General features: G+C 46.0%; 1 protein-coding gene across 1 annotated transcript in view; it reads left to right on the top strand.

Annotated features, from left to right (window-relative positions):
* Nucleotides 1-282: 282 nt before the first annotated feature.
* LOC119432820 (uncharacterized) overlaps nucleotides 283-24,562 on the top strand; it is a 46,327-nt gene continuing 22,047 nt past the window's right edge. The window contains 11 exon segments of the mRNA XM_049658402.1: nucleotides 283-576; nucleotides 1,430-1,570; nucleotides 2,956-3,057; nucleotides 5,007-5,188; nucleotides 7,350-7,507; nucleotides 8,758-8,927; nucleotides 9,942-10,100; nucleotides 11,076-11,111; nucleotides 11,113-11,264; nucleotides 14,347-14,658; nucleotides 24,002-24,134. Coding sequence (XP_049514359.1) covers nucleotides 475-576; nucleotides 1,430-1,570; nucleotides 2,956-3,057; nucleotides 5,007-5,188; nucleotides 7,350-7,507; nucleotides 8,758-8,927; nucleotides 9,942-10,100; nucleotides 11,076-11,111; nucleotides 11,113-11,264; nucleotides 14,347-14,658; nucleotides 24,002-24,134 — 1,647 coding nt within the window. The 5' untranslated portion in view covers nucleotides 283-474.

Below are 24,562 nucleotides of genomic sequence, written 5' to 3'. Positions count from 1 at the left end.
GTGCCACTTGCAGTTTGCGTAGCATTCTATGAAAGTTTGAACAACATTACCGCTCCACTGTTCTAATGGATTAGTGTAGTAATGTAACGTAATACACATAATCAATGCTCCAGCGACATAACACACGTCCCAGCCCACTTGAGCCGACTGCCAGTGTACCACACCGAGCAACGCTGTCGGCGTACGTGGCTGCTATCTCTGCCAGAACAATGACGACAAACACCAATCCAGGCAAAACACGGCCTTATCCTGGGGCGGCAAAGATAGCGGATGGCCTCGCGTATCGCACGCACTGCGCGGCCCGATTCAACAACGGAGGGGAGCATTCCGAAGCATCCCGCAGAGAGAACACGTGAAGCCGGAAAGCCTCGTGGCTTGTGACAGCTGGTGATTTAACAACTTGCATTTGAATGGAAGCCTTGCCGAATCGACTTAATTAACGACGAAACACAGTTCTCACGGCAAGACGCGACAATGAGCGCCCTTTCGCGCGCAGTTGTGGCCGTTTGTGCCTTTCTCTCTGTGTCCCGTGCTGCAATAGACACGTCTTACAAGGAGTACAAGTTCCGGACAAAGGTATTTTGTTCATTTTTGGGTGTTCTGGACGTGCATTCAGCTGAACGTGTCAGCTGCAACTAACACTTAAAAATATTAGTAAAATCAGGATGATGCAATTGTTACGCCAGTGTCAGTGAGCATAGGGTCACTGACACTGGCGCAAGAATTGCATCATCCTGAGGCACTTCAGGATGTGTTTAAGTGGCTCTATAGAGCCACTTCAACACTGTTAGCACGCTACTCATTTACATTAAATGGTAATTAAGATCGATTCACGTCACGCGGTAAGTCCCATTGGGCTCGTAACTTGTGCAGTGGGCTTGTGTATGTAACTTGTGTGTATGGGCTCGTAACTTGTGTGTGTGGGCTCGTAACTTAAACATAAAAGTTAAGAGTGCTTCCTCGTGTGACTCTTAGGATTAAGTCGATAATATAAAACTATTATCGTTTTGCCTATGAGTAAGACAAGCTGATGCAATACCGCTTCCTTGCAGTGATGAAAATAACGTTTGAGTGAGACCAATGCCAATTCATGTAAAACCGACCCACACACCCCATGCCGTAGTCCTAGGTTTACATGAAAACAGGCGGGACTTTTATACAGGACCCCACATAATGATTTAGGATTATGAATAAGGGGCATATGGTGTATATGAATGTTTTTCATGGAGATACGTGGGCTAGACTGAAACAGCCAAGGATTGGCTACGTGCGCTCAAATCAAAGTTGATTGTCCTAAACGTTCGAGTGACTTGTCACTGTAGTCTTCATTTTATTCACACCTCTGGAACAGATTGAATTGTTCAATAATACGTATCTGTTCTCCATGAGTAATTTAACCTCCCTTACCTCTTACCCCTTCTTCTTTCAGTTAGACCACTTTGCCTTTCACAACAATAAAACATTCGAGATGCGCTATGTCATGGCTGATCAATATTGGGACCATGACGGCGGACCAATATTTTTTTACACTGGAAATGAAGATGAGGTGGAAAACTTCATTGTAAACACGGTGAGAACCTCTCTATTTCTTAGATAGTGAAATCACGTGAGCTGCTTTGGAACTTTCCGATGTTGGAGTTTGAAGGTTATTTGCCGGCAGCTTCGGCTAGGCAGGAAAAAAGCCGCAATTCGAGCTTGAGAAACATTCTGCCTCTTTCAATCACAAGATTTCACAGCGCAAAGCTGCTACGTTGTAACTTCATGCCTGCACGCACGCACACAGACAGGCACACACATACTACACAGTTTTTTCAAGTCTAGACAGTTTTTTCAAGTCTTTTCAAGGAGACATACCTAATGGCACCACATTAAGAACAGCAATTACAATATTTACAACTTCGCGCAGTTTTACAAATTGAACAACTGAAGGCAACCAAATCTACACATTAGCGCAATATTACCATATTTACTTAATGAATCGATGAAATCAGCTGAACAAAAGAAGACCGCAACGTCTGCGGAGGAATAAGAATGCAGGACACAATTAATACAGCGACAAAAAAAGATAGAAATTCGCAAATTGATATGGCCGCAGTAATGTATTGCTGTAACTACCTAGGTAACCCATCACATTTCTCCGTATCATCCACTGTGTAAAAAGGTTGGACTTACATGGACGTCGCTAACGCTAGTATATCCCATAAGGCGATCGCTAAAGCTATTCCCGACTAAATGAGAAATTTGCCAGTAACACTAACTAGAATTTAACGTATTAAGTATAAATCGTGCAACCTTTGTTCAAATCAAATAAAGTGTCGTCCAATGAGATCATTTCTGCATTTCAATAGGGAGTGGACGATGTCTTACTTCATCATAACACTGCATGCAACACTGGGGTGACACTAGGACAAATAAATGACAGTTTACTACGTCGTGGCTTGTTCATCCTTGTGTGGCTGTGCTGCCTGTATGACCACGCGGCTACGCGAAAGATTTTCAACGTAAAAAGAAAAAAAGAAAGAAAGCTTCAGATGACACAAACAATTAGGGCTACTTCCTGTGTCATTGTACGTTTTTATTGCTAATGGACGTCAGTAAAATTAGACTGAACATTTGTTGACTGAAGCTCGTTCAAAAACTGCGCATTAAATTATACGCCGACGCTAGGCATTCTCAGTGTAAATAATTTTATTCTACAGAAATAAAAGCAGTCAGAATTTGAATACCTGCACTTTATTACAATCTTTACGCGTGTGAAGGGTGTGTTATTACAATCAAAATGGGTGTGAAGCCTAGCACATATGTCAAACCTGCATCATCATAGCCTTCGTCACTAACTTGCGTGCAGCTCTTTTCGTTTGGTGTTTTTCCATTCCGCGAGTTCCTTTGTTTTTCAATAATGACGCACTGATCCAGCCGGCTGTTACTTACGCGCCGCGCCTTGTTATCATGCAGGGTATCGTGTGGGACTGGGCACCGGAGTTCAATGCCCTCGTAGTGTTCGCCGAGCACCGCTTTTATGGCCAGTCGCTACCATTTGGGAATAAATCATATGAGGTAAGTTTCAGCTTTGACGTGCAATTAAGCTGTGGCATTGAGTTTCGACAGCGTCAGATACGCCATGTGTCTCGCATTTGACCTAGGTCATCGCTCTTCTTGTCAGCCCTTTTGGGAGAATGCATGTGGATAAGCCATCGCTGGACACATTTTCACTGTCTTTGCTTAACGCTAAATTATACTTGAAACCTAAGTTGCACTACAATAATCTCTACGGAACTCCCGGCATGTGAAACATGTACGACCGTTGCAATGTGGCTGCATTTTTTGAATGTTGAATAAATAAGGGACTTATTAGAGCGTTGATGGGGGCTAGCTGGTATATATCAACGTATAAACAGCTCGAAGGACGGGAAAAGCAAGAACGCAAACGAAGAAGCGCTGTGTTCAATTAATCTTTTTGATAAAGAGGCAAAATTTTTAGATGGGTGTTCACGTGCACAGCTGGGCGGTGGCACTTGATAAGAAATCATATGTAACCGTTGGACAAATTCCAACGGTTACAAGTTTATTCCTATCCTATCCTATTTGCATTGTCGAAATTCTGTTTCCCTTGTTTTCTCTCCTTCCTGTGCATTGATATTCCGTGCGCAGCAGGCAATTAACATTAGTTGAAGACAGCGCTTTGTCGTTCATGTTATTTTTTTTTTGTCCCTCTTCTCGCGCTGTTTGGACCTCGGTCAAAGGAGTTGTGTACATTCGCGCTAAGCCGCTGACTTATTCTTACTCCAATTGCGCGAACATTAAGTGCTTTATGGCGATTTTTGTATGAAGCCATGCTTCGGAGCCGCAACCGCCTGTTTTGTTTATCAGTAAACACATGCCTGCAAATTCTCCTGAATCTTTCGTGAAGTTTGCGAATTGGGGTTCGTTTTACGAATTTACGAAACTTACGATAAAATTTACGACAAAGTATGTTCAGAGTGGGAAGAGCAATAATTTTCACGAAGATATTCTCGGAAATCTTCAGGTGGTCAAAGTACAACAGAGGGATACTTGCTTCTTGCAGTTGCTGTCCGACAGTTTCTAAACTAGGTAAAATTGGCAACATCTAAATCTATGCAGAATTCACTGTTAACTCAAAAACAAGGTCCTGCTTGTCAGTTTAATGCTGTTCAAAGTTTGTTGCGGATTGTGTGATGCATCTGAAGGTAAATCCTAGAAATAAAATGCGTATCTATCCCACAAAAGGTCTGCGCCCATGGCAAACTAAATCAGGAAAGTTCGAATAGCACCCCCCCCCCCCCCCCCACCTCTTCTGCATTGTGTCTGTGAGATTTTAGGAATCTTAAAGTTCACAGGGTTCGCAGGTGTATGGTAAACATACTTACATGTCTTCTGGGGCAATATTGTACGAGTATGCCTCATTAAAAGAAACTATGGCGTCCTCGTAAACTGCTACGGCAAAACATGGCGCGCCTTTAAAAAAAGCTGCGATAACCGAAACTAACTTCACATCTCAAAGAAAGCATGAGAGACAGAAACACCAAAAAAGAACACTGTGACACAAACACAGATTGATTCAAAGGAAGATTCCTCGGAGTCTTGAAGTGATAAGGAGTGGTCGGACAACGTATATCAGAGGCTGGAGTCAACGTTTCGACAGAGGGTGCTGTCTTCGTCAGGGCTACTCTGACGAAGAAAAGTCGGCTTGTCGAAACACTGGCTCCAGCCTGTGGCAGATATCTTGCTCGACCTCCCTTGGTCACGAATTTGCTCAGGACGAACTGGTGGTATAGTTGGTTATGCATGTCTATTTGATCACAGCGCACACTAAATTGACAGGGACAGGCAGGGTAGACAGCGCTGGTAGACAGAGTAGGCAGCGCTTTGTGCTATCTACTCTGTCGGACCCGGTCAATTTAGAGTGCGCTGTGATCAAACAGACACCCTTGGTCAGTATGCAATATATTTTATTCACTAATTTTATTGCACGCACTGCGCTACAGAGTCCTCACAACCTTGGCTACCTCACGTCTGAACAAGCTCTAGCCGACTACGCAGACCTCATTCTGCACCTGAAGTACACCATGCCCGGAGCCGAGAAGAGTGCTGTGGTCGCCTTCGGTGGCTCCTACGGAGGCATGCTGGCAGCCTGGTTCAGGGTGAAGTTCCCGCACCTTGTGACTGCGTAAGCTTCACCCGGCTATCGTATACGTTGTGATGCAAACAAGGTCAAGCTATACGCCATCAGTAACGGAAGCAGATTATTAAGCTGCCTTGTGAGACTAAGGTGCATGTCAAAGAGCTTCAAGTAGTCGAGATCAATCATTTGGTGACTTCAAAACTGGAGACTTCCCGACTGACGGTCTGTCATACTATAGAAATGTGTTCAACATGGAACGACACACGCCATTGTACACACAGACATACAACTGGCCTATACACTCATGCAAGCGAAATTACACAATGAAGCCATTTACAGCATGCACTGCGCAAAGTCCACTGTACAGTGTTTGCACACTGTGTTTGCGAAAGTCAGTGCGCGTGTCATGTAAAAAAAGCCCAATTATACGAACAAATATTACAATCAAATTGTGGAATTTATCATGCCAGAGCAACACGCGTACTATAACAGACACCGTACAGTGGGCGCATTCGGTTTAATTTCGACCAACTGAGGTTCTTTAACGTGCACCTAAATTTAGATGAGCACGAGCATTTTCGCATTTTGCCCTATCACAATGCTACCGCCAGTTATGACCGGGAAGCGAACCTGAGACATCGTTGTCAGCAGCGGAACACCATCGCCACTAAGCCAAAGCGGACGGATGGTCACAACTAAATTATAATTCAACTGTGGAAAAGCGTTAGCCAAACGAGCGACCTTAGCATAGTATCCATTTGCAATAGCTGAGAAAGTTAAGGAACAGTATAAAAATAATGGTCAGATGTGACACGTTCTCGTTGTCATGCATTGCTTTTCTTATGTTATTCTCTCTGCTATGCTGATTTCCCGCCGTTCATGTGCTATCTAAATTACATGATGTAGCGCAAGGGCACAACCACAAAGGTAAAATACACAGAACACGTCACACATGCTGTGACGTGTTCTGCGTGTTTCTTCTTGGTGGTTGCTGTCACGTTCTGTATGTCTTTTCCGTGTGTTTGTGCCCTTGCGCTACATCATGTCATTAACTAAGCGCCAACGAGCCCAACAACATATCCTTCTGCATGATATGTTATCGGATAGGAGACGCGTTGTAGGGAAGGATGCTTTTATAAGACCTGGCCGAGTGAAAAGGGTCGCTTGTTGAAACATTAGAAGCTGCCATAATAATGCCTGTGGCTTGAGCACAGCTTGCGGCTCAAACACGAAGCCGGTAAAGCGTATAGCCGTGGGCTGTTGCTCGCGAAGGAGCTTGGGAATTTTTCGAGTTACTATAAATAGCCGCATAATCGGCACTACGAAGAGTTTTACTTTGATGCAGGAAGCATAAGACTCAATATTGGAAACCCGTTACGAGCATCGTAAGTGCCAAAGTTCAAATGACCTATCGGGTCATACGTATACATTGGATGCGACACCGTCGTACGGCTGCCCGAATGTATAAGTGAAGCGGCAGTGCTTACCTGTTTCTGTCTTCTGAGTAAGCATTGTTAGTCCGAAGTTGTGGGGCACACGAAAAGTGCCTAAGATTTTATAATATTATTTGGTATGCACACATATAAACACAAGGACACGGAGGAAATAGGGACGGAGCAAGGTGACAACTGCCACCGAGAGGGGCACAACGCCTGCCTATACTCTTTCAGGAGGAGGGAGTAGAGGAAATGAAAATAGGAGGAAAGATAAGAGGAAATAAAGAAATGACGGTACACAATCAGTAAATTATAAGGAGTTCGAGAGTGTGCATGGGGGATAATTAAAAAAAATCGGTCATAAAAATGTAGTACGTGTCTTTGAATCCTGTACGCAAAGTGAACGGAGAGGATTAAAACCATTGGAACATTTTTATAGTAGATCAGCTTCATACCCTTTTAATAAAAAAATTTTCAGAGCATTTGTACGAACTATAAGTGATGTTAGTTTGCATCTGCTTGGATTTGCGACCATCATTGCAACTTCTATATTGTTGTTCCGCCGACTTCTCTCTGTAACGTCGGAAGGTATCGATAGCAGATAAATGAAATGTAACGTGAAGTTACTCATACAGTTAACAAAAACATTTTTATTGGCTGCTTATGCCTGAAGAGTGTCCATCGGGTGTTTAAGACGTAGAAAAATAAAACACAACGGAAATTTCAGAGTGTTCGTGAGCCTGACTTACGATTTCTGTGTCACCTTTCAGGGCACTCGCCGCTAGCGCTCCTATCAATATGTCTCCGGGCCTTGTACCATGCGGCAAGTTCGACGAGGCTGTGACGGCTGCGTACGAACGGGAATCCGAACTGTGCTCAGCCGCCATCCGGAGATCATGGACCGAGCTGCAGAAGCTGGGATACTCTGGTACGTAACCTACGTAACCACCGCTCGTAAATCCCTCTGCAAATGCGGAATGAGGTTCAAGGGCATTATGCATACAGCTTTGCGATAACGCACACACAAGTTTGCTTGCTTGAGTCCCACGCAATTCTGTGATTTCTTACGCCATTTAGTCGGTTAAGCTCACAGACTGCTCGGACATGGCGTTCTAAATTATTCCGTGGTGTTTATAAGATGGCGGTCGAGCATGGTATGGTATGGAGAACTTTATTGAGTCCTGAAGGTCAACCCTGCGTTGACGCGGGCCGCTCCCACGTTGGGACTGTCAGGCCGAGCCCTTCAGCCATATCGCGGGCCTTCTGGACTGCCCGTAATTGGTCAGAGAGTGATTCACTTCGTAGCATTTGCCGCCACCATTCTTGTTACTTGTCACAGTCTGCGAAGACCGCGGGGCACTGCCAAAGCATGTGGTCAAGAGTAATGATGCCATTGCACTTATTACAATTGGTTTGAATTTCCCTCTCCGGATAGATCGAGCATCATGTCACGACATTTTTACTATGAGGAGTTCTGGCCTAATTTTAGAGAATGGTATTAAGCTAGCTAGCAATTGTAGAGTATGCTTGTTCGCACGTATTATTAGTGCAAGCAGGGCTACTTTTGCGAATCCGTGCAGCGCATTTCTTTCTGTCCGTCTTCGTACTTTTCCGCTTTGTTTTTCTTTTCACAAGAAGCTGCAACAAACCAGCCACGTCCCCGTTGCATTATCTGAAGTTGCTTCGTTTCGAGTGTAGAATGATTAAACAGCCCCCAATATGGACTGGACGAAGAAATAAGTGTGCTGGAAGAACGCTGGGTTGCGTATGTTCAAAACACTACCTACGCACTTATTCTGTTGTCGCATCTGTACTTAGCGATGGCTGATCATGTTTAGTAGTTTTAATCACCCGTTAGCGCAACATTTTAAGAGAAGATAGTTGTATCTGTGAAGATAAGTACTCGCTTTTTGAAACGTGGGAACGTGGCTGAGTAGAGGTGCAGCGCTCGCTATAGATGTCAGAGAGGTGCAACACGTGAGAAGGCCATGCATAAAGGTGATGAAGCCGCCATATCTGGTTGCCGCTCCTTTAGAGACTGTGTTTAGGAATAAAGCTATTGCGAACAGGCCAATACACAATTGAAGAAATACGGGAAGACGCTACTTACTAGCTAAGATGCGCAGCTTGCTATAAGTTTGCGCAAATGTCCAGGAATATTTATGTGATCGCTTACAGTGGCTGGCTGCGAACAGCTGAGGCAGAAGTTTGGCCTCTGTCAAAGTTTGCACCCGAGCAACTACACGCTCCTCAGGGATTGGATCAAGGAGGTCTACGCGACACTGGCCCTGGTCAACTTTCCCGAGCCCTCCGATCTCGTTGGAGCTGTGCCCGGTAATCCTGTACGGGTAAGCTGTGGCACACTACTACAGCACGGCACCATTGATCAGTAGCGCTGCGTAACTCGCGTGGCATATGTGCGCCAGCTACAGTGATGGTGTTACGCGTTTACACACGCGGCGCATTCAATAAACAAGAAATTGTAGTTTACCATGTAACATAATTTTGGAACATGCCTACATAAGCTTCAATAAATCCAAAGTTTGGCAGCAACTCGTCAGGCTGGGAAAGTGCATGTTGTCCACAGATGTGAACGGAAGCACCGGCGAAAAGTGCAGTAAATTTAATGACGCTTCGGCTTCCGTACGAAAAGTTGTTCACACTAAGATCAGTGAAACAATGTCATTTTTTCATGCGTTGGCATTAGGAGTGTCAAAGTGGAAAAAAATTTAATGTGTGTGAAGTATGGCAAGCCGGTCACGTGGCAGAGGTGTATATATATACATACATATATTGCAACTGACGGTGCTCTGCTCCGGACCACCGTCAGGTGTGCTAGGACGTGTGTCACTTGAGCTCCCGAACAACAGTTTGCAATGTGGTGAACGCGGTTTAAATCATGGATCCAGGACTTCAGAGATATACGACGTAATGCCGACGCATTCCTCTCGCATTTACCGCGAAATCGCTCCTTACTATATTTTTTTGCGTCGTTTGTTTTGCACAATTCTGAGCCATTCTTATTGTTCTTTTCAGTTATCTCGACGCGGCATTTTTCTTTGTATTTCTTGTTTCGCTAAATTTTTCACACCTTTTGTTCTTCTGATCTTATTGCGAACAAAGCTTGTATATGGGAACCGGAACGTATTTAGGCTTATTGCACTTTTGAGTCGTGTATTCGGACTCTTCGGACTCTTAAAATTGAATGCGCATTGGTTCACTGCAATGTATTCAAAAGTGATAGATGCCAATCATGGAGAAAACTGGTTCATAAAATCCTTAGCTTGAGTAATCAATGGAAGGGTGTAAGATTTCAGGATGTTTCTTTGCAAAGAAACCTTAATAATCTCCTCCGTACACAGGCCGCGTGCGAAGGCCTGGTGAACGCTCCAGCCCACAACAGGTCGGCCTTGGTGGACGCTGTTGCGAGGGCTGTGAACGTCCTGTTCAACAGCACCGGACAGCGCAGCTGCAATGACCTGCTCATCTACGAACGTAATCTCACTAGTTACAATTTCCAGGTGAGCCGCAATTGTGCACATCATCTTCGAGATTGTTTCACGCGCTTTGCTGGGTGATGTTAAGAATGAACTCGGAGTGTACTTGTAATTTACTTCAATCAGAGAGACAGCGCCCTTTAACGAATGAAGGAGGGGATTGCCTGGCGCAATGCCTGGTATGCTACTCCAGATGGGGATGATGAAAAATGACATTATATGCAGAGCGCGAGTCAAGTGCACGTCACAGAAACACAACATACACAAAACAAACCGCAACACACGACATACAAACTAATTAACGTGTCTAGTTGTGACCAGTGTCTCGAAAGGTTAAACGTGCCTTCGTTGCGCGAAACGCGCAGACACCGTTACTCAATGGGCCAAATACGTGTCGCAGTTCAAGGCATGACAGTATCTGACGTATAGGCAGTGCGGGCACAAGGGATGTTTTTTTTTCCTAATGAGAATAGCCTGCAAAGCGCAAGTTACGTGGGTTATATGTCTTTCAGTACGTTGAACGCAGGGCACAGTGTCAATTTTGTTCGTTTAATTTTAAATAAGTTTGCGACATTCGAGCCGAATGTGGTGTGTATACATGCCTTATCGCAGCTGTTAAGGCCACACGGCATGCAAAACGCGTGCATTCCATCGTAACTGCGAATAATCCAATAGAGGCCTCACATAGTTTACCTCAAGAAAGACAAGGTGTTATTTGGACGATGCAAACTTGCACAGTACATGCGAACTACCAAGGCAAGGGGTGGATTATATATTTATATGTTTAAGCCCGCCTCTGCTAAGGCTCTTTGAGCATGTGTGCCCTGTATTTAGTCAAATATACCTATTGCTTTTTTTTGCTCTTTGTTTCCATACCGAGGCCCTATCGACCACGCTTTGTCATTGTCGCATTCCACCATATTATCATCTGAACGAATCAAGTTGAAATTGGAACGTTACATCATTCTTCCCAATCACGCCGTCTCACCCTCTCCCCAGACTTGCAACGAACTGATGACGGCGACTTGCGGTAACTGGCGTGACCGACATGTTCTTCCCGTACACGTGGAACGCCACTGCCGAGAGGGAGCGATGCCAGCAGCAGTTCGGCATCACGCCAGATTTCTACCGCACCATCATGCTCTACGGCGGGGACAGCTTTGACACGGCTACAAACATCATCTTCAGGTGAGCGCGGCCGGAGGAATGTTGAGACCAGAGAGAGCGAGACAGTGAAATCTAGAGAGAAAATCGTCAGTTTCGACCGCAGGCGAAGCATCTGAAAGTGATAGCAAGGTATGGCGTCGCGCTGAAGGCGTCTCAGAACGCTGGCGTCACGAGGAACGTGTCAGTGGCGTTACGCGCACGTCTTGGTTGATGTGCACGTGTCGCACCTCGGTAGTGCATGAGATGAGATCGAAGGAAAATCGTCGGCGTTGGCAGCGTCCCAAGAAAGCATTACGTAAACCGAGCTTGGCGTTCGCGGTGTAGTATGAACACAACAGCGCAGCAGGAATGCTAATGTGTTATGTGCACAACGCTCACACCAGCAGTGGAAGCCAGAACGCCAGCCTGGCTGAGTCTGAGCGCTGCGAGACAGCTGTGGACGTATTCTTCAACCGATCACTTCGGTGATACTATCGCTTTCGCGTGACGTAGTGCTCAACCAGCCAATCAGCTCATCCAATTTTGTTCGACCAGCGAATCAGCGCGCGCCTGACGGCGATACTGTCGCCTAGGCGACAGTATCGCCTAAAGTGATTGTCGTAGAATATTACGTCCCCAGGAGACGTAGTATTCTGCGGCGACTATCACGCACCAGTATTTAGAAATATGGTAATACCACGTAGCTGGACAGACCCAAGGTAATGTTGCTTGCCGTCACTTGGAGATACTCAGATTATATTTTGCATTCCACGTAGTTACGTAATTAGTAATAATTAAGTCAATCAACTTCTCAAATATTATAATTACGAAAAGAAACATGAAAAACTCCCGATACAGCTTTCTGTTGCTCAATACTTGTTATAGAGAAGTGTTTTTTCGAGCGTGATAACCCCCAAATACACGCAAGAAAGCCGCGCAACTGGCCTCTCGAGGCACGTACCTTGCGTGGATTCGGGGGCTTCTTTCACGCTCGGAAAAACTTTTATATAGCACGTATTGAGCAACTTAAAGTGGTATGGGGAGTTTTTAATGTTGCTCTACAATTTTATCATTGACACTTTTCATCTAATTATAATGGTTGAGAAGTTGATTAGTTAAGACTAATTATGTAATAAGCGAAATGCAAGAAATAATCTGAGTATCGCCAAGCGATGGAAAACAACATCACCATGGTTCTGTCGAGCTACTGTGGCATTTACATATTTTTAGATGTTGGTGCACGATAGTTGGGACACCCTGTATTAGCGCAGGAACAGTCGAGGTCAAAAGTATTGGAGCGCAAAATCTAGGAAAAAATGTGGTTGATCCCTCTTATATAGGAATCGGTATAGAACACGAAAGTGAAACGTGTCTTCACAGAAGTAGTGTAATGTTTATTGCACATTGATATATAATGTCTATTGGTGTTTGGTGGCTAAAGCGCCCTTAGGCGTTGATGCACCCACGCTGACGCCTGGTGGCACGTCTCCTCCATCACGACTACCAACGTCGATGACCATGAGCAACCGTCGTGCATATGGAAGCTGCACTACGCTGCACACGCTAGCACAACGCGAAAGACGAAGCACGTAACTGACACACTAATACAACGCGCAAGACAAATCACGTAACTGAATCGTCACCGAGTCAAATCAGCGCGTACAGCGCGTCGTAATTGCAGCCTCCGCGATCAACTTCAGAAACATTTTCAGAGCTAATTGCGGAGGCCACGCTCCGCTGTGCTGAGTACGGTGAACGCCACCTAGGTGGCGTTGGTAGTGCTTCTTGATGCCAGCGTCCCTTCGAATGCTGGCATCGAGGCGTCGTAGTGCTGAGACCACCGAAGCGTTCACTGTCGGTGCGCGTTAGTGTCATAATGCAGTACTTCTCTTTTCTGCTCGTAGGCGGCGGCACCGCCCCGAGCAAGAGCGCGGGTACACGGAGGAGTATTAGATATATAAGGCGCGTCTGTGTAGCTCTCTGCAAATGCGTTTGTGGCGCAATGGGTTAAACGCTCGGCGATCTATCGTCGCGGACCGAGAGGTCGTGGGTTCGATTTCCAAATTTTGCATGTTTGTGGAACTTTTTCTTCTGGTTTCTTTCTTTGTATTATGTTCTATGACGTATTTCCGTGACGGAAATACGTCAGTGAAGTCTTGGTGGACCCCGGCATAAAACACTTTCGTGTTAAAAGAATTGTGATTTGCAGTCTAGATTAGCCCGCGCGGCCGAAACAGTGATTGCTATTGGCTGCATGCAGTAACTATGCCAGGAACACGATTCTTTTTTCGCAGTTCACGCTCTTTGTACACTTTTGATGTCGACTGCACATTGTTCTATCTATACAGAAGCAAGACACTAGAGCCCTAGCAGAAGTTGAAAAAGGACCACGTGGCCAGTTGCAAGACAAAAATGAAAGCACAATTAAACAGGCGTTGTAGTAGGTAAAGCACGCATGTTAGCGTACGAAACAATCCCTTTAGTAGTTGGTATATCAATCGGAAAGAAGAATTATTTCATGCCGAATACGCAAAGCGTGAAGGGATGAAGCTACATAAGCACGGCGTTTTCAATTATGCATATAACGCTGTGAATATACACAACGCATTTATGGAAGGGAACGCGCGAGCGCGTGACGTACCAGCGCTCTGCGGCGCACGGCCAAAAGACGAAAAGGCTCGACACTACGAGAGTCAGCAAATCGGTGACCGGAAGATACTATGGTCGAATAAGGAAAGCTGAAATTGGCATCTGTAGTTGCCGCTATAGCAAAGCTTCTTCCAATCGCCTAGTAGCGTCGCAATAATAGCCGCTGCAGACCACAGTCCACAAGTTTTCTCTTTCATAAAGGCACTGTGTGTACCATACTCATAAAATGTAACGCGACAGGGACATTTTAAAGTGGGAAAAACCAATAAGCGCAATTACTCGAGAGTGCGATGTCATGCCACTACGCATCTGGTCACTAAAGGTGGCATCAACTCTGATCAAAGCATACGAGCCGAAGCTACACCGATCTAACACGCACTGAAGACAGCGGAAAGGAAAGTTAGCTAGGCCTAAATTGACGCGTTTCACTCCGTGAGAATTCTACGCTTGCTTAATCTCCCCAATCTTCCTGCAGCAACGGCGAGCTCGACCCGTGGTCAGTGCTGGGCGTTCTCGAGCCCCCATCGGACGACGTGGTGGTCCTCATGATCCCGGGCGCCGCTCATCACGCGGACTTGAGGTTCGCGCGCCCGAACGACCCGCCGGAAGTGGTACGGACACGCCAGATCGAGAAGGCCTACATCCGACGGTGGATAGCCGAGGCCGACGAAGCGCCCGAAGACACTCGGAAACAGATACTGGTGTCCAGGATCGCCGGGAAGAAGAAGAAGCAAAGGAGGAAGACGCTGATCAAGCATCTTCTTTTCAGATTTCCTGACAACAAATGAGCACACAGCATGAAAACGCCAAATAAAAGTTGTAGTTACTTCTGCCAATAGCGTTCGCAGGCAAACGTATAAAATGCCTTCCGCGCGTAATGAAACAGCGTTATACGCGATAGACAAGACACTGTGTGGCTACAGTCGACTACTCAAGTCTGTCGCCTTCAGTTATACCGTAGAAGAGCTTGTGTCAAAATGACGTAGCGCTGCGGTATCGGTTGGTGGTCGCAGTAGCATTGACTAGCTCTTAGAGCTATCGCATTAAATTAGCCTGCTCACCCATGTTGTGCGCCCAGTGAGAATGTGGGGAGACTATCCATCATCGCTTCTGACACTGTTCTCGTTTCGAGGAACAGCGCCGGACTCTCCAGCATGCCTTGAACCGACTGGACGATTGGTCCATTTATTCAAGCTTTTATTCCTGGAAGCATGGCCTCACAACTCAAATGACCAGAAAGTTGACACGAGAAAAAAACAAAAAACACGTTGGCTGTCACACGGTGATAAGTAATAGGCGCAATAAAAAACAGCACAGTTAGCGAAGTTTATGTTTTACATAAGCCTCAGATTATGCCCGCGGCCTCAGCTTCACCCTTTGTAATCATGATCTGACAAGCTTAAGTTATCGGTCCCGCTTAAAACTGTGAGAAGTATTCTTGATGGTCTTTCGAGATGCCCCGACACAAAACGGCACCAAGGAAGTTCGTGTGAGTGACCTCTACGTATGTAGATATGATAATTCAGTCTTATAGGTGGGAATTTATCCTCAGACACAGGAACCCATAAGTCGATCGAGCTGTATTGTTGTTGAGGTCAGTGGTACATCCTCTTGTGATTCCTTGTACATTATATTGCACATTTCCTGTTATATTTTTCAAATTTAACTTGGAGGCGATTACGTAAAATGTTCATCCCCGATATGACGTCAGATGAATTAGGAGCAGTGGAAGTGGTTTAATCATATTCGTTCGCGACAGCTTTCGAGAAAACTGTCAGTAATCTGGTCTGTGCTGCTGTGTCGTCGAACACGAAAAAAATCAACCACGAAGCGTGCTTCGAACTCCGCGAGATGACGTGAAAATACCGGATGCAGCGTCACAACGTGCAAACCCATTACTCTATGTTACCTCTTAAAATCTGTGTTTTAAGTATCCCCTTCATCGTCTGTGTTTAGGCAAATAAAAGTGATTTTGTATCAGAACAAACATGGAGAGACTGTATTTTGTCCACGTACACAGAAAAGTTGCTTTTAACATCAAACCGAGGTATTTATACAAAGAGGGGGGAGGAGGAGTGGGAGGGGGTGTCACGTTCGCAACATACTACTCTGTAATAAGAACTCACTTAAAATCTGTATGGCCATAGGCTGTTTCGGGTCTTACAAGCTCATGCTACATGCTTTCATTTTCCCTTGCAGGTTGTCGTGAACCGCTTCGTCTCGAACCATATATCGTCCCTATACCAATGTCGTCTTGAAGCACCGCTTAAAGATAATGTAATACCACGAATTGGTACGTTTCCTTGTCCAGGTGATTCAGGGGAGACTGATCGCTGCAACGAATTCGCATAAATAGTGGAGTAAAGTGTACGCCGAACAAAACCTGGCAGCAAGTTTTGAAACTCTGTGGAGAGATTGTTGACCGCATACTTAACAGATTTCATTAGATAATGCAATTGCGCTGTTTTCCGCGAATACCATTATCAGTGCGAAATAAAGCAAAACGTGAGCAACGGCACCTTACACAAAACAGGGCGGACCACTTGGACACGCTTGCGAAGCTCTGCACTTAGAAAATGCGAAGTATCGGTCGCTCTGCTTGAACTCTGATTTTGGACGATTCTGGCGAGAAAGCGCTGTCTACCAATATGGTTCCGCAGGGAAACCAGCCTGAGATACGGGCCCTGTGCAAAGATTAACGCAGACTTATCAGTGCTACAGGCGCAAGAACTGCGCATGTATTTTGGTCAACCGTGTCAAGCTTGAGTACCATGTGCTAAGATTCAGAAGAAGTGGGCTCACAAGGTGACATCTCAGTGTGACTCATGACCTCTCTGGCTCAGACAATGCTTTGCACTTTGCTCGCATGGGACCGCCGCAATCATTATCGGGAAGCTTAGTGAAACCATTTAGTGCGCGCGTCAAACAGATAAAGAAACACAAGCCGGCGAATGATAGAGCCAAGTTGGCTTGTCCTTCTGAGGGAGGCTCTCTCTCGATAACGCTTATCGGCTGAGTTATAAGGGAGGCTCTCGAAGAATAGACTGCGGAAAGAACGTTCACCGTTTCCGCCACGCACCCCGCTTGACGTCTCAGAATCGGTTATTATATATATTTCTTCTCGCAAAACGGAGGGCCATCTTGCTCTCACTTTCTAGAAAGTGTTTCAGTGTTTCTCCGTTCACCAATGACATCCCGCTAACAATAATGTTCCAGCAGCCTTGCAACAATCATTTACTCTCTACGATACAAAAACCAAGTGAGCGCCACACTTTAGTAAGGCTTAGCTGATGCAACCTCGATAGACGGAGACATCCCAGGTCACAGTGTTAAAATACTATTCCTCCGCAGCAAACAGCAAGGACGCGGGTACGTTCATCGAACGCGTGACAAGAATGCCTCGACTGTTCTTTGCGTATCCAACATACAACGAAACCACAAAAAGGGCATAGGGATAGTTGCCTGTTTACTTTATATAGTAATTTTCGATGTTGAAAGGGGAAATGAAAATACAACGCTGCCGCCCGCGGTAGCCACACCCGGCTCATACCTTACACGCGCTGCTCAAGAAGAAAATATCTTGTAGTTTAAAGTGATGGACAACTTATTCTCAAGGTTTCAAGGAGGAGCTTCGATGATCAACCCGTTTTCCTTGCACAATTTAAAGCCTAGCGTTTGAAGTATCTATGGACAGTTCATACCAGGTGGGTTTTAGACCAAACAGAAGTTTTAAAAAGCCTCTGGCAGATAGCGCAATTTAATCATTAAACTGGATCGCTCGAAGAGGGGGCGTTACTTGAAACAAACAATTTGGCAAACGCACAATAGACTAATTAGCCAATTTTCACTTATTAAGTTTTAATTTATCATTTCACGGCCCATGCTGCAATCGACGAAATGCATAGAAATATATGCTACATTTATGGACATACATATAGGCTGCTGCTTGATGATGATATGCTACATTTTGCAATGCATATTCAGTTGGAACGAATTTTGAGAATAGAACAGATTTGGAGATATGCGCCGTCACACTTGCGGTAAAAATGCACTGTCGTTCCACTTGATTGTCTTTTTTTAACAAAACGCCGTTTTAAGGGTTGAAAAACATAGATGGAACGCCAACGTATTTTGTCCCACACTTCTGGAATTATCTCGAAACTGGTGAAATCCTGAGAATTTGTTCTAAGTGAATGCACTGTAAAGTGTATATTCTCGCCTTGCGAACTAACCGTCTACAATATTTGTTCATTGTTCTGGAACGGTGATAAGGGACGAAGACGCCATCGGCTACAATTCATATATTCAGTATGTGCCGCAAAGTAATTAAGAACTGAACTATTGAAATTTTATTATTAGCCGGTTATACGTTTCTTGGGTAGGTAATGTCCACCTCTTAAAGAAATGCAGCTCAAAGGACTAGAATTGTGCTGTCTGCCACAGGTAATTCTTAAAAATTGTACAATAAGAAAATTGTTGTACCTACCAACAGCAGTTCTGCGAACTCTCTCGAGCTACCGCGTACGGACGCCGGCGAGAGTGATAACTGATATCAATGGCGATAACACGCGACAAGAGTTAAGCCATTTGAAAGACGTCCCCATTTAGTGGCAGAACGGTAGCGCTATCAAGCGCTGCAATTGTGCCCTCAGAAACAGTGTAATTGTATAGTAGCTCGTTGGCAATAAATGTTTATGGATGTAGAAATGCCGCTGTCATTGTTCTGCTTTTCAAGGTTCTCCTGCCGGCGAGAGAATGGGTCAGACCGACGAACGAATGGAAGACCTCGAAGCTCAGTGACGTCATCGCAAAATAGCGACCAGCCGCGCCGGAGACGAGAGGAACATCGTCTATAGCTGTTTTATCGCATAATAATGGCAGATACGATGAAGTGACATTTAAATTGCGTCTCTCGTGACAAGCAAAGACCACTGTCAAGCCCCTAGCAACCTGCCACGGTATCCCAATACCTATGACGTTGCTGCTGAGCTCGAAGTCGCGGCTTCGATCGCGGCAATGGCACCTGCATTTCACTGGGATCGAAATAAGAAACACTCGTGCACTTAAATTTATTTACACGCTAAAGAGCCCCAGACTTGGTCAAAATTAATCCTGAGTCCCCCACTACGGCAAGCCTTATAGTCTGATCATGGTCTCGGCATGTGAAATTTCAGAATATTTTCACCTCTAGCCCGAACAGGAGCTGACGATGCCAGACAAGCTCATCTCGGAACAAGCGTCCGATCACGGCGGTGCACTTTTCGACGGCTCGTCCGTGCTTTGGCCCCGACGCCTAGATGCCACGGATATCGACCTCTCTTCCTTTCTTGTATAAACGAGCAGAAGGTCAAGCAATATCAAAAGCAGACATTTTGTGATCGTCAATGATTGTTACTACAGTGCCATCCGCTATGGCTTCGGGGCAAACGGAACTTAAGCACGACTTAGTGTTTCTCTTTAGTGTGTGTCCTTTTCAGCTAAACTACATTAATAAATAATATTTCTGCGATAACGAGCCACTCATTACCGTTAGGTGCTGCTTGGTGCACCAGAAGAGACGCAAGAACGGAGGACCGGCGCCACCTCTGACCGTAACTTACCACACCAGCTCTTCCTGGTGAATAACAACTCTACTTGGCAACGAAAATACAGTACCAGCTACTCAATATAAAGGAAGTTTCGAGCACTTGCACCAAGAACGGGCTGGAATACGAAAAAAAAAATATGCAGATCCGACGCACTGTGGGAATGAACGGATAAGGTGGACTTTTATAAGGTGGATGGAGAAGGTGGATGAACGTATTTGCGCAAGGCGGGTGACGCTAGCGTGTGTGAGACGATAATAGCAATACAACGGCATCATTTCTACTCCGACCGTTCGACGCGGGTTTAGGACATGCCGATTATTGGGTTACACATGGGTGCTGGATGGGCGTAGGCCAGAAAAACATGGATCGTGACGTCATTTACAACTAAACGTACCTATGTCGATGCAACGTGGTCTCAGTTAAAAAGGCTATGGCATTTGTACTCCGGCAAACAGACGTTAAAACCTGTTCGACCTGGTCCGACCATGAAGGCGCTTCGTTGTCGCGTTACTTCACGTAGCGTAAGCTGCTGAAAGGAAATACTCAGCAATGTGGGCCGATCCCGAAGGTGGTGCAATCTAACACAGCGTCTCAAAGCGCTAGCTGTCACGAGAGAAGAGTATGAGAAAGTGGCACGTGACACGCGCGCCACACGCCTCAAAAAGTTAGCTAGCTTTGGCATGATCGAGAGAAGCTCGTGTAGAAAAAAAAAAACGAAAAAAAAACCGGTCATGCCCCTATGGTTAGAGCATCAAAGTGCTGTGCTTAAAGAGGTTCAATGCAACCTTCGGTCACAAGCTTACTTTTCGCGAAAACGTCTTAAACGAAGGGAGACAGGACCCCATGCCCAAGTACCAGAAAGTGCTTGGAATGAGGCTAAGAATCCTCCATATTAAGATGAGCATTTCGCCTGAAAGGCGAAGCATTGATGGTGATAACAAGGTTTAGCGTCGCACTCGAGCTCCCTGGATAGTGTTCTAACCACATGCGCGGGGACGACATGTGTCAGCCCATCCCAGCACGCTAGGCGACTGAATGTGAGCAAGAGAAACAGCGTCCTGGCAATGACCAGGCGCAACACAACACTGGCGCAATGAGAAACGCTGTCAGCGGCTCTACAGACATCGCGCTTGGATGGTGCACGATATGAGATTAATGAGATTGAATAAGACCGATGGAAAGCCCCCAAGGTTTGTCAACGCCCCATGAACGTATTAAACTACTTTTGCTTCACGTGGTGTGTAGGGCAAAAATTGAGCTTCCTTCCACTATCGTGAAGAGGGGTGCAAGCGAAGCTTGTGTTGACTCGTTTGTGGCACGAGCGCGTGCCGAGCACGAGCACGAGCGTAAACCGAGGGGCTCCAACGAGCCGCCTGCGGATGACTTGAACTCCGCGAAGATGGTTAACCAGTGAAGCTGAAACGCATAAGCGGCCCCGGTGTTTATGATTGGGTTAATCCCGAGGGTTCATTAAATTATTTCTCAATTATCAGGTTACACACACGTTCTGCTGCGACGGAGAGCACGACGTCACTGACGGTATGCCCGCAGTTCGCCGTTGTCGCTTGCGTTCGATGTCTCGAGTTTGCTCGGTGGCGTGGTTCGCAGCATTCACCCGCCATTGCCGCTTGCGATTCTTCGAAATTGCTTCACAATTAAATATGTCCGTTACGTAGGACAATGAATGGATCATACCCCTTAAGCAATGGCTCATACCCCCGTAAACTCGGCCTCCCCATTACGCTGACAAAGAGAAGTGAAATTCTACGCTGGAATGATGAGAGGCCACGCAGCCAGCTGTGGAAGAAGACGACGACGGCGAACGCGGGAGCAGTGGCACTAGCGTGTGCCGAGCACGAGCCAACGAGCCAGCTGCGGAAGAAGACGACGACGCTCGAGCAGCTCTGAGAGCAGCTGTTTTAGGGGCGAAGCTCCTTAGGGCGTGGGTCTGTCCTTCCTGCGATGTAGTATGTAGCCACCTGTAGTTTTATGAAGTGTTCACTAGATGGCGTTCCGGTTCCGGTTCCACTTCCGGTTCCACTTCCTGTTCCGGTTCCACTTTGCGCGCGTTCGGTGCGAACGCGGACAAAACGTCGACGGCGTCGACAACAGTTCTGCGCGTTGCTGGTGCTGCTGCATGTCCAAGTTTATACAGCTGATAAAACTACCTTGAGTCGACCCCATGGCTGCTTCGCATACTACTCAGGGTTCCCCTACGGGAAGATGGTGTAATTTTCTCTCTCGTTCCCGACGCGCGCTCTCTTTATCTCTCGTCCGTAGCTGTGATTTACCCGAATGATCCCCCGGTGCTTCGCCCACTCATCATCATTCACTTCGTGGATATCTTTTTTTAACGTTACAACGCCGGCGCATGGCTAGCGTATACAAGCTTTGCTTGAAAAACGCCACGCAAGACGGCAGATAAGACGTATAGGCAAGGCACTTCTCGGTCTTGCGCGACCTGTACGTGCTACACATCCCATAATATACAGACGAATGGGCTAATTGGTATAGCATTGAGTTTCAGCCTTACTTTTACTTTCCGTTCTGCTCAGGCCAGTGTATTTACATGGCGGCTCAGGAGGAACGCTAGTGTCTGCGCGCGCGCCTTTCATGCCAGCATCGGAAGGGGAACGATGCCGAGCCTCTTGAGCGGAGAGTGAGGGTGCCTTGACGTTGTCGTTTTTGCCGCCAAATGCACTGCGCGTCGCCGCTCGCGTCTCTGGAGGCCTTTTATCAAAATATTGCCGTCGGCACGGTTCACTCTCGCCAGCGCGCACCTGCAGCAGGTCACGTGACCTCCGACAAACGACCTTCAACACATGGCGCGCGAGCCACGCTGATGTGCCATCAAGAGCACAACGGCGGCAATGGTTCATGCGCGCCCCCTGGTGCTATCGGAGTAAATATACTTTGAATTCCTGGACGTCACGATAACGTACAGGCACTGAGGCTTAGATGGGGAATTCAAGAAAGCGATGGTTGGCTTTCATTTTCTGCAGATGTAACATTTATCCGCCATATGAACGAAAAGATAGTCGTGGAGGAATGCTTTGCTTGCACGAACTGATTTACTGTTGCACGCTTCAGTGTTCATTTAATACCTCCGCTGTAACGCTAACTCTGATACGAGGTTAGAATCGTGCGCCTTTGCCTTTCAAGGGCTCGCTGTATACACTTTAAAAAAAAGTTTGCGCCCTTTGGAGCTTATGTTGTCCCACCACGACAATCGTCATCTGCCTTGCTTGCGTTTCCTTTCTTGAAAACTCTGCGTTCGCTTCTTTCCTGTCGAGAATGCTATGCTACGCTGATAATGCGCATGCCGTTCATGACCTGGAAGTACCGGTCTCGCAGCGTTAAAGAAAGGAAATGCGGGCAAGATAGATGACCCTTAATTTTGTTGGACAAGATGAGCCCCTAAGGGTGCAATCTTTTTGAAGAGTGAACAAGCTAAGCTAACCAGAAGGCTATGGCAGGATATGGCGGAGCGAGCGCGTATTTACTGATAAATCTAACGTCTTAATTTTTTCCAGCAGAGGGTAGAGGCTATGGAAATATACCTGCTAAGTTTGTGTCTGTTTGACGTGTGAAATGCAGTAGGTCGAGAGACCACAGGCAACCAGTTCTGTTATTAAGCGGGTCACATCATTCATCATCCTACAAGGGCACATGGGCACATGACACGTGGCACCTTGTCCAGTGCATGTGACTGATCTAAACTGTTGTATTCTCTCTCTCTTTCGCACTGCCACATCCACCTCCTCAAGTGTAGGGTAGCAAACTGAACAAAGACTAGCTAACCTTCCGGCCTTCGCTTCCCCCTCTATCTCCCTTAGCAGAAATAAGGTAATTAGGAGAAATTCAGCAGTTCCAATTGAGTCGATGAAGAAAGAAATGTAGATATGGCTACACCACTGAGTCGTTAGGCCAGCGTGGACTTGTCGCGAATGCTGCGCTTGAACTCTATACTGGCAATCGATGGTGGATCGCATTAATTGGTCGTGATAAAGTTTTTCTTTTTGTCGCTATCAACGCAGAGTAACCTGTTCACGTGGACATCATGAGCGCATACACTCCATATAACGTGTAGAATGCCCCCGCAATACGCCAATAAACAATGGTGATAACCATTTTGCTGCCACATGGTTCACCCGAAAACAAGGTCGATCACAATGCTTTTATATGGCGCTTCCATAGTACGGATTTCTTATTGTGTGACATGCGCGGGAACACAGAGTCAACATTGAGGCAATACGAATAAAGAAACAAAAAGACAACAGACCTTGGCAAGGGGCTTATCTGAAAGGATGCCTCGAGATGTGATAAGGCTGTCACCGCATGATGCACCTGGAAAGCAAACGAGACGGTCAACCGTGCGGTCTCTGTCGCAATAGTGTGCTTACGACGTCAGCCGAGATGTGTTCAAATCCGGCCGGTGCATCTGGATAATGCCGCAACAGCCTGATACGCCAAACGAGATATGTATTTCATTGGCGCCTCAGCGCGAGTTCAGTTCAGGTCGGCATCGAAGTGACACCGAAGTTTTCACGTACTGCGCCGGATCCCTTTAGAGACAATGGACACTTTTTTACCCCTGCTTATGCTTACCATTTCTCCTTGGGTATTCACCGAGGCAAATGATATTTCTTACAAGGAACTAAGATTCAGGACAAAGGTAAGAATTTGTTTTTACTCCTCTTATTATTAAAGCGAAGTTTTGTTTGCCTCTTCACCGGAGCTTGGCCTTTGTCGTTTCCTCGCTGTATACTATATTCGTGGATATTTGGTGGAAAGCAATTACCAGAAAACGGGCTGATACCATGTATCCCAAGTAACTTGTGCCGAAATTTAAATATATGCAAATGCCGCGTAACTGGACAGCACCAAGGTAATGCTACTTGCTGTCGCTTGAAGCAAGTCGGACTATTTTTTTGTATATCGCCTAATTACCTAATTAGTTATCATTAAAGTGCCCCGTGGACTAGTCGCATAACACTTTTTCCTGTTTTGCTGGCTTTCTTTCACGGTTGGAAATAAAAACTTGAAGTACCATGTAATCAGCAACACAAAGTTGTATCGGAAATTTTTCATGGTGGTGCATGA

Source organism: Dermacentor silvarum, chromosome 11 (genome assembly GCF_013339745.2).
Source record: "Dermacentor silvarum isolate Dsil-2018 chromosome 11, BIME_Dsil_1.4, whole genome shotgun sequence".
NCBI lineage: Eukaryota > Metazoa > Arthropoda > Arachnida > Ixodida > Ixodidae > Dermacentor > Dermacentor silvarum.
Note: the sequence above shows the minus strand (reverse complement) of the source record. Positions and strands in the feature narration are given on the sequence as shown.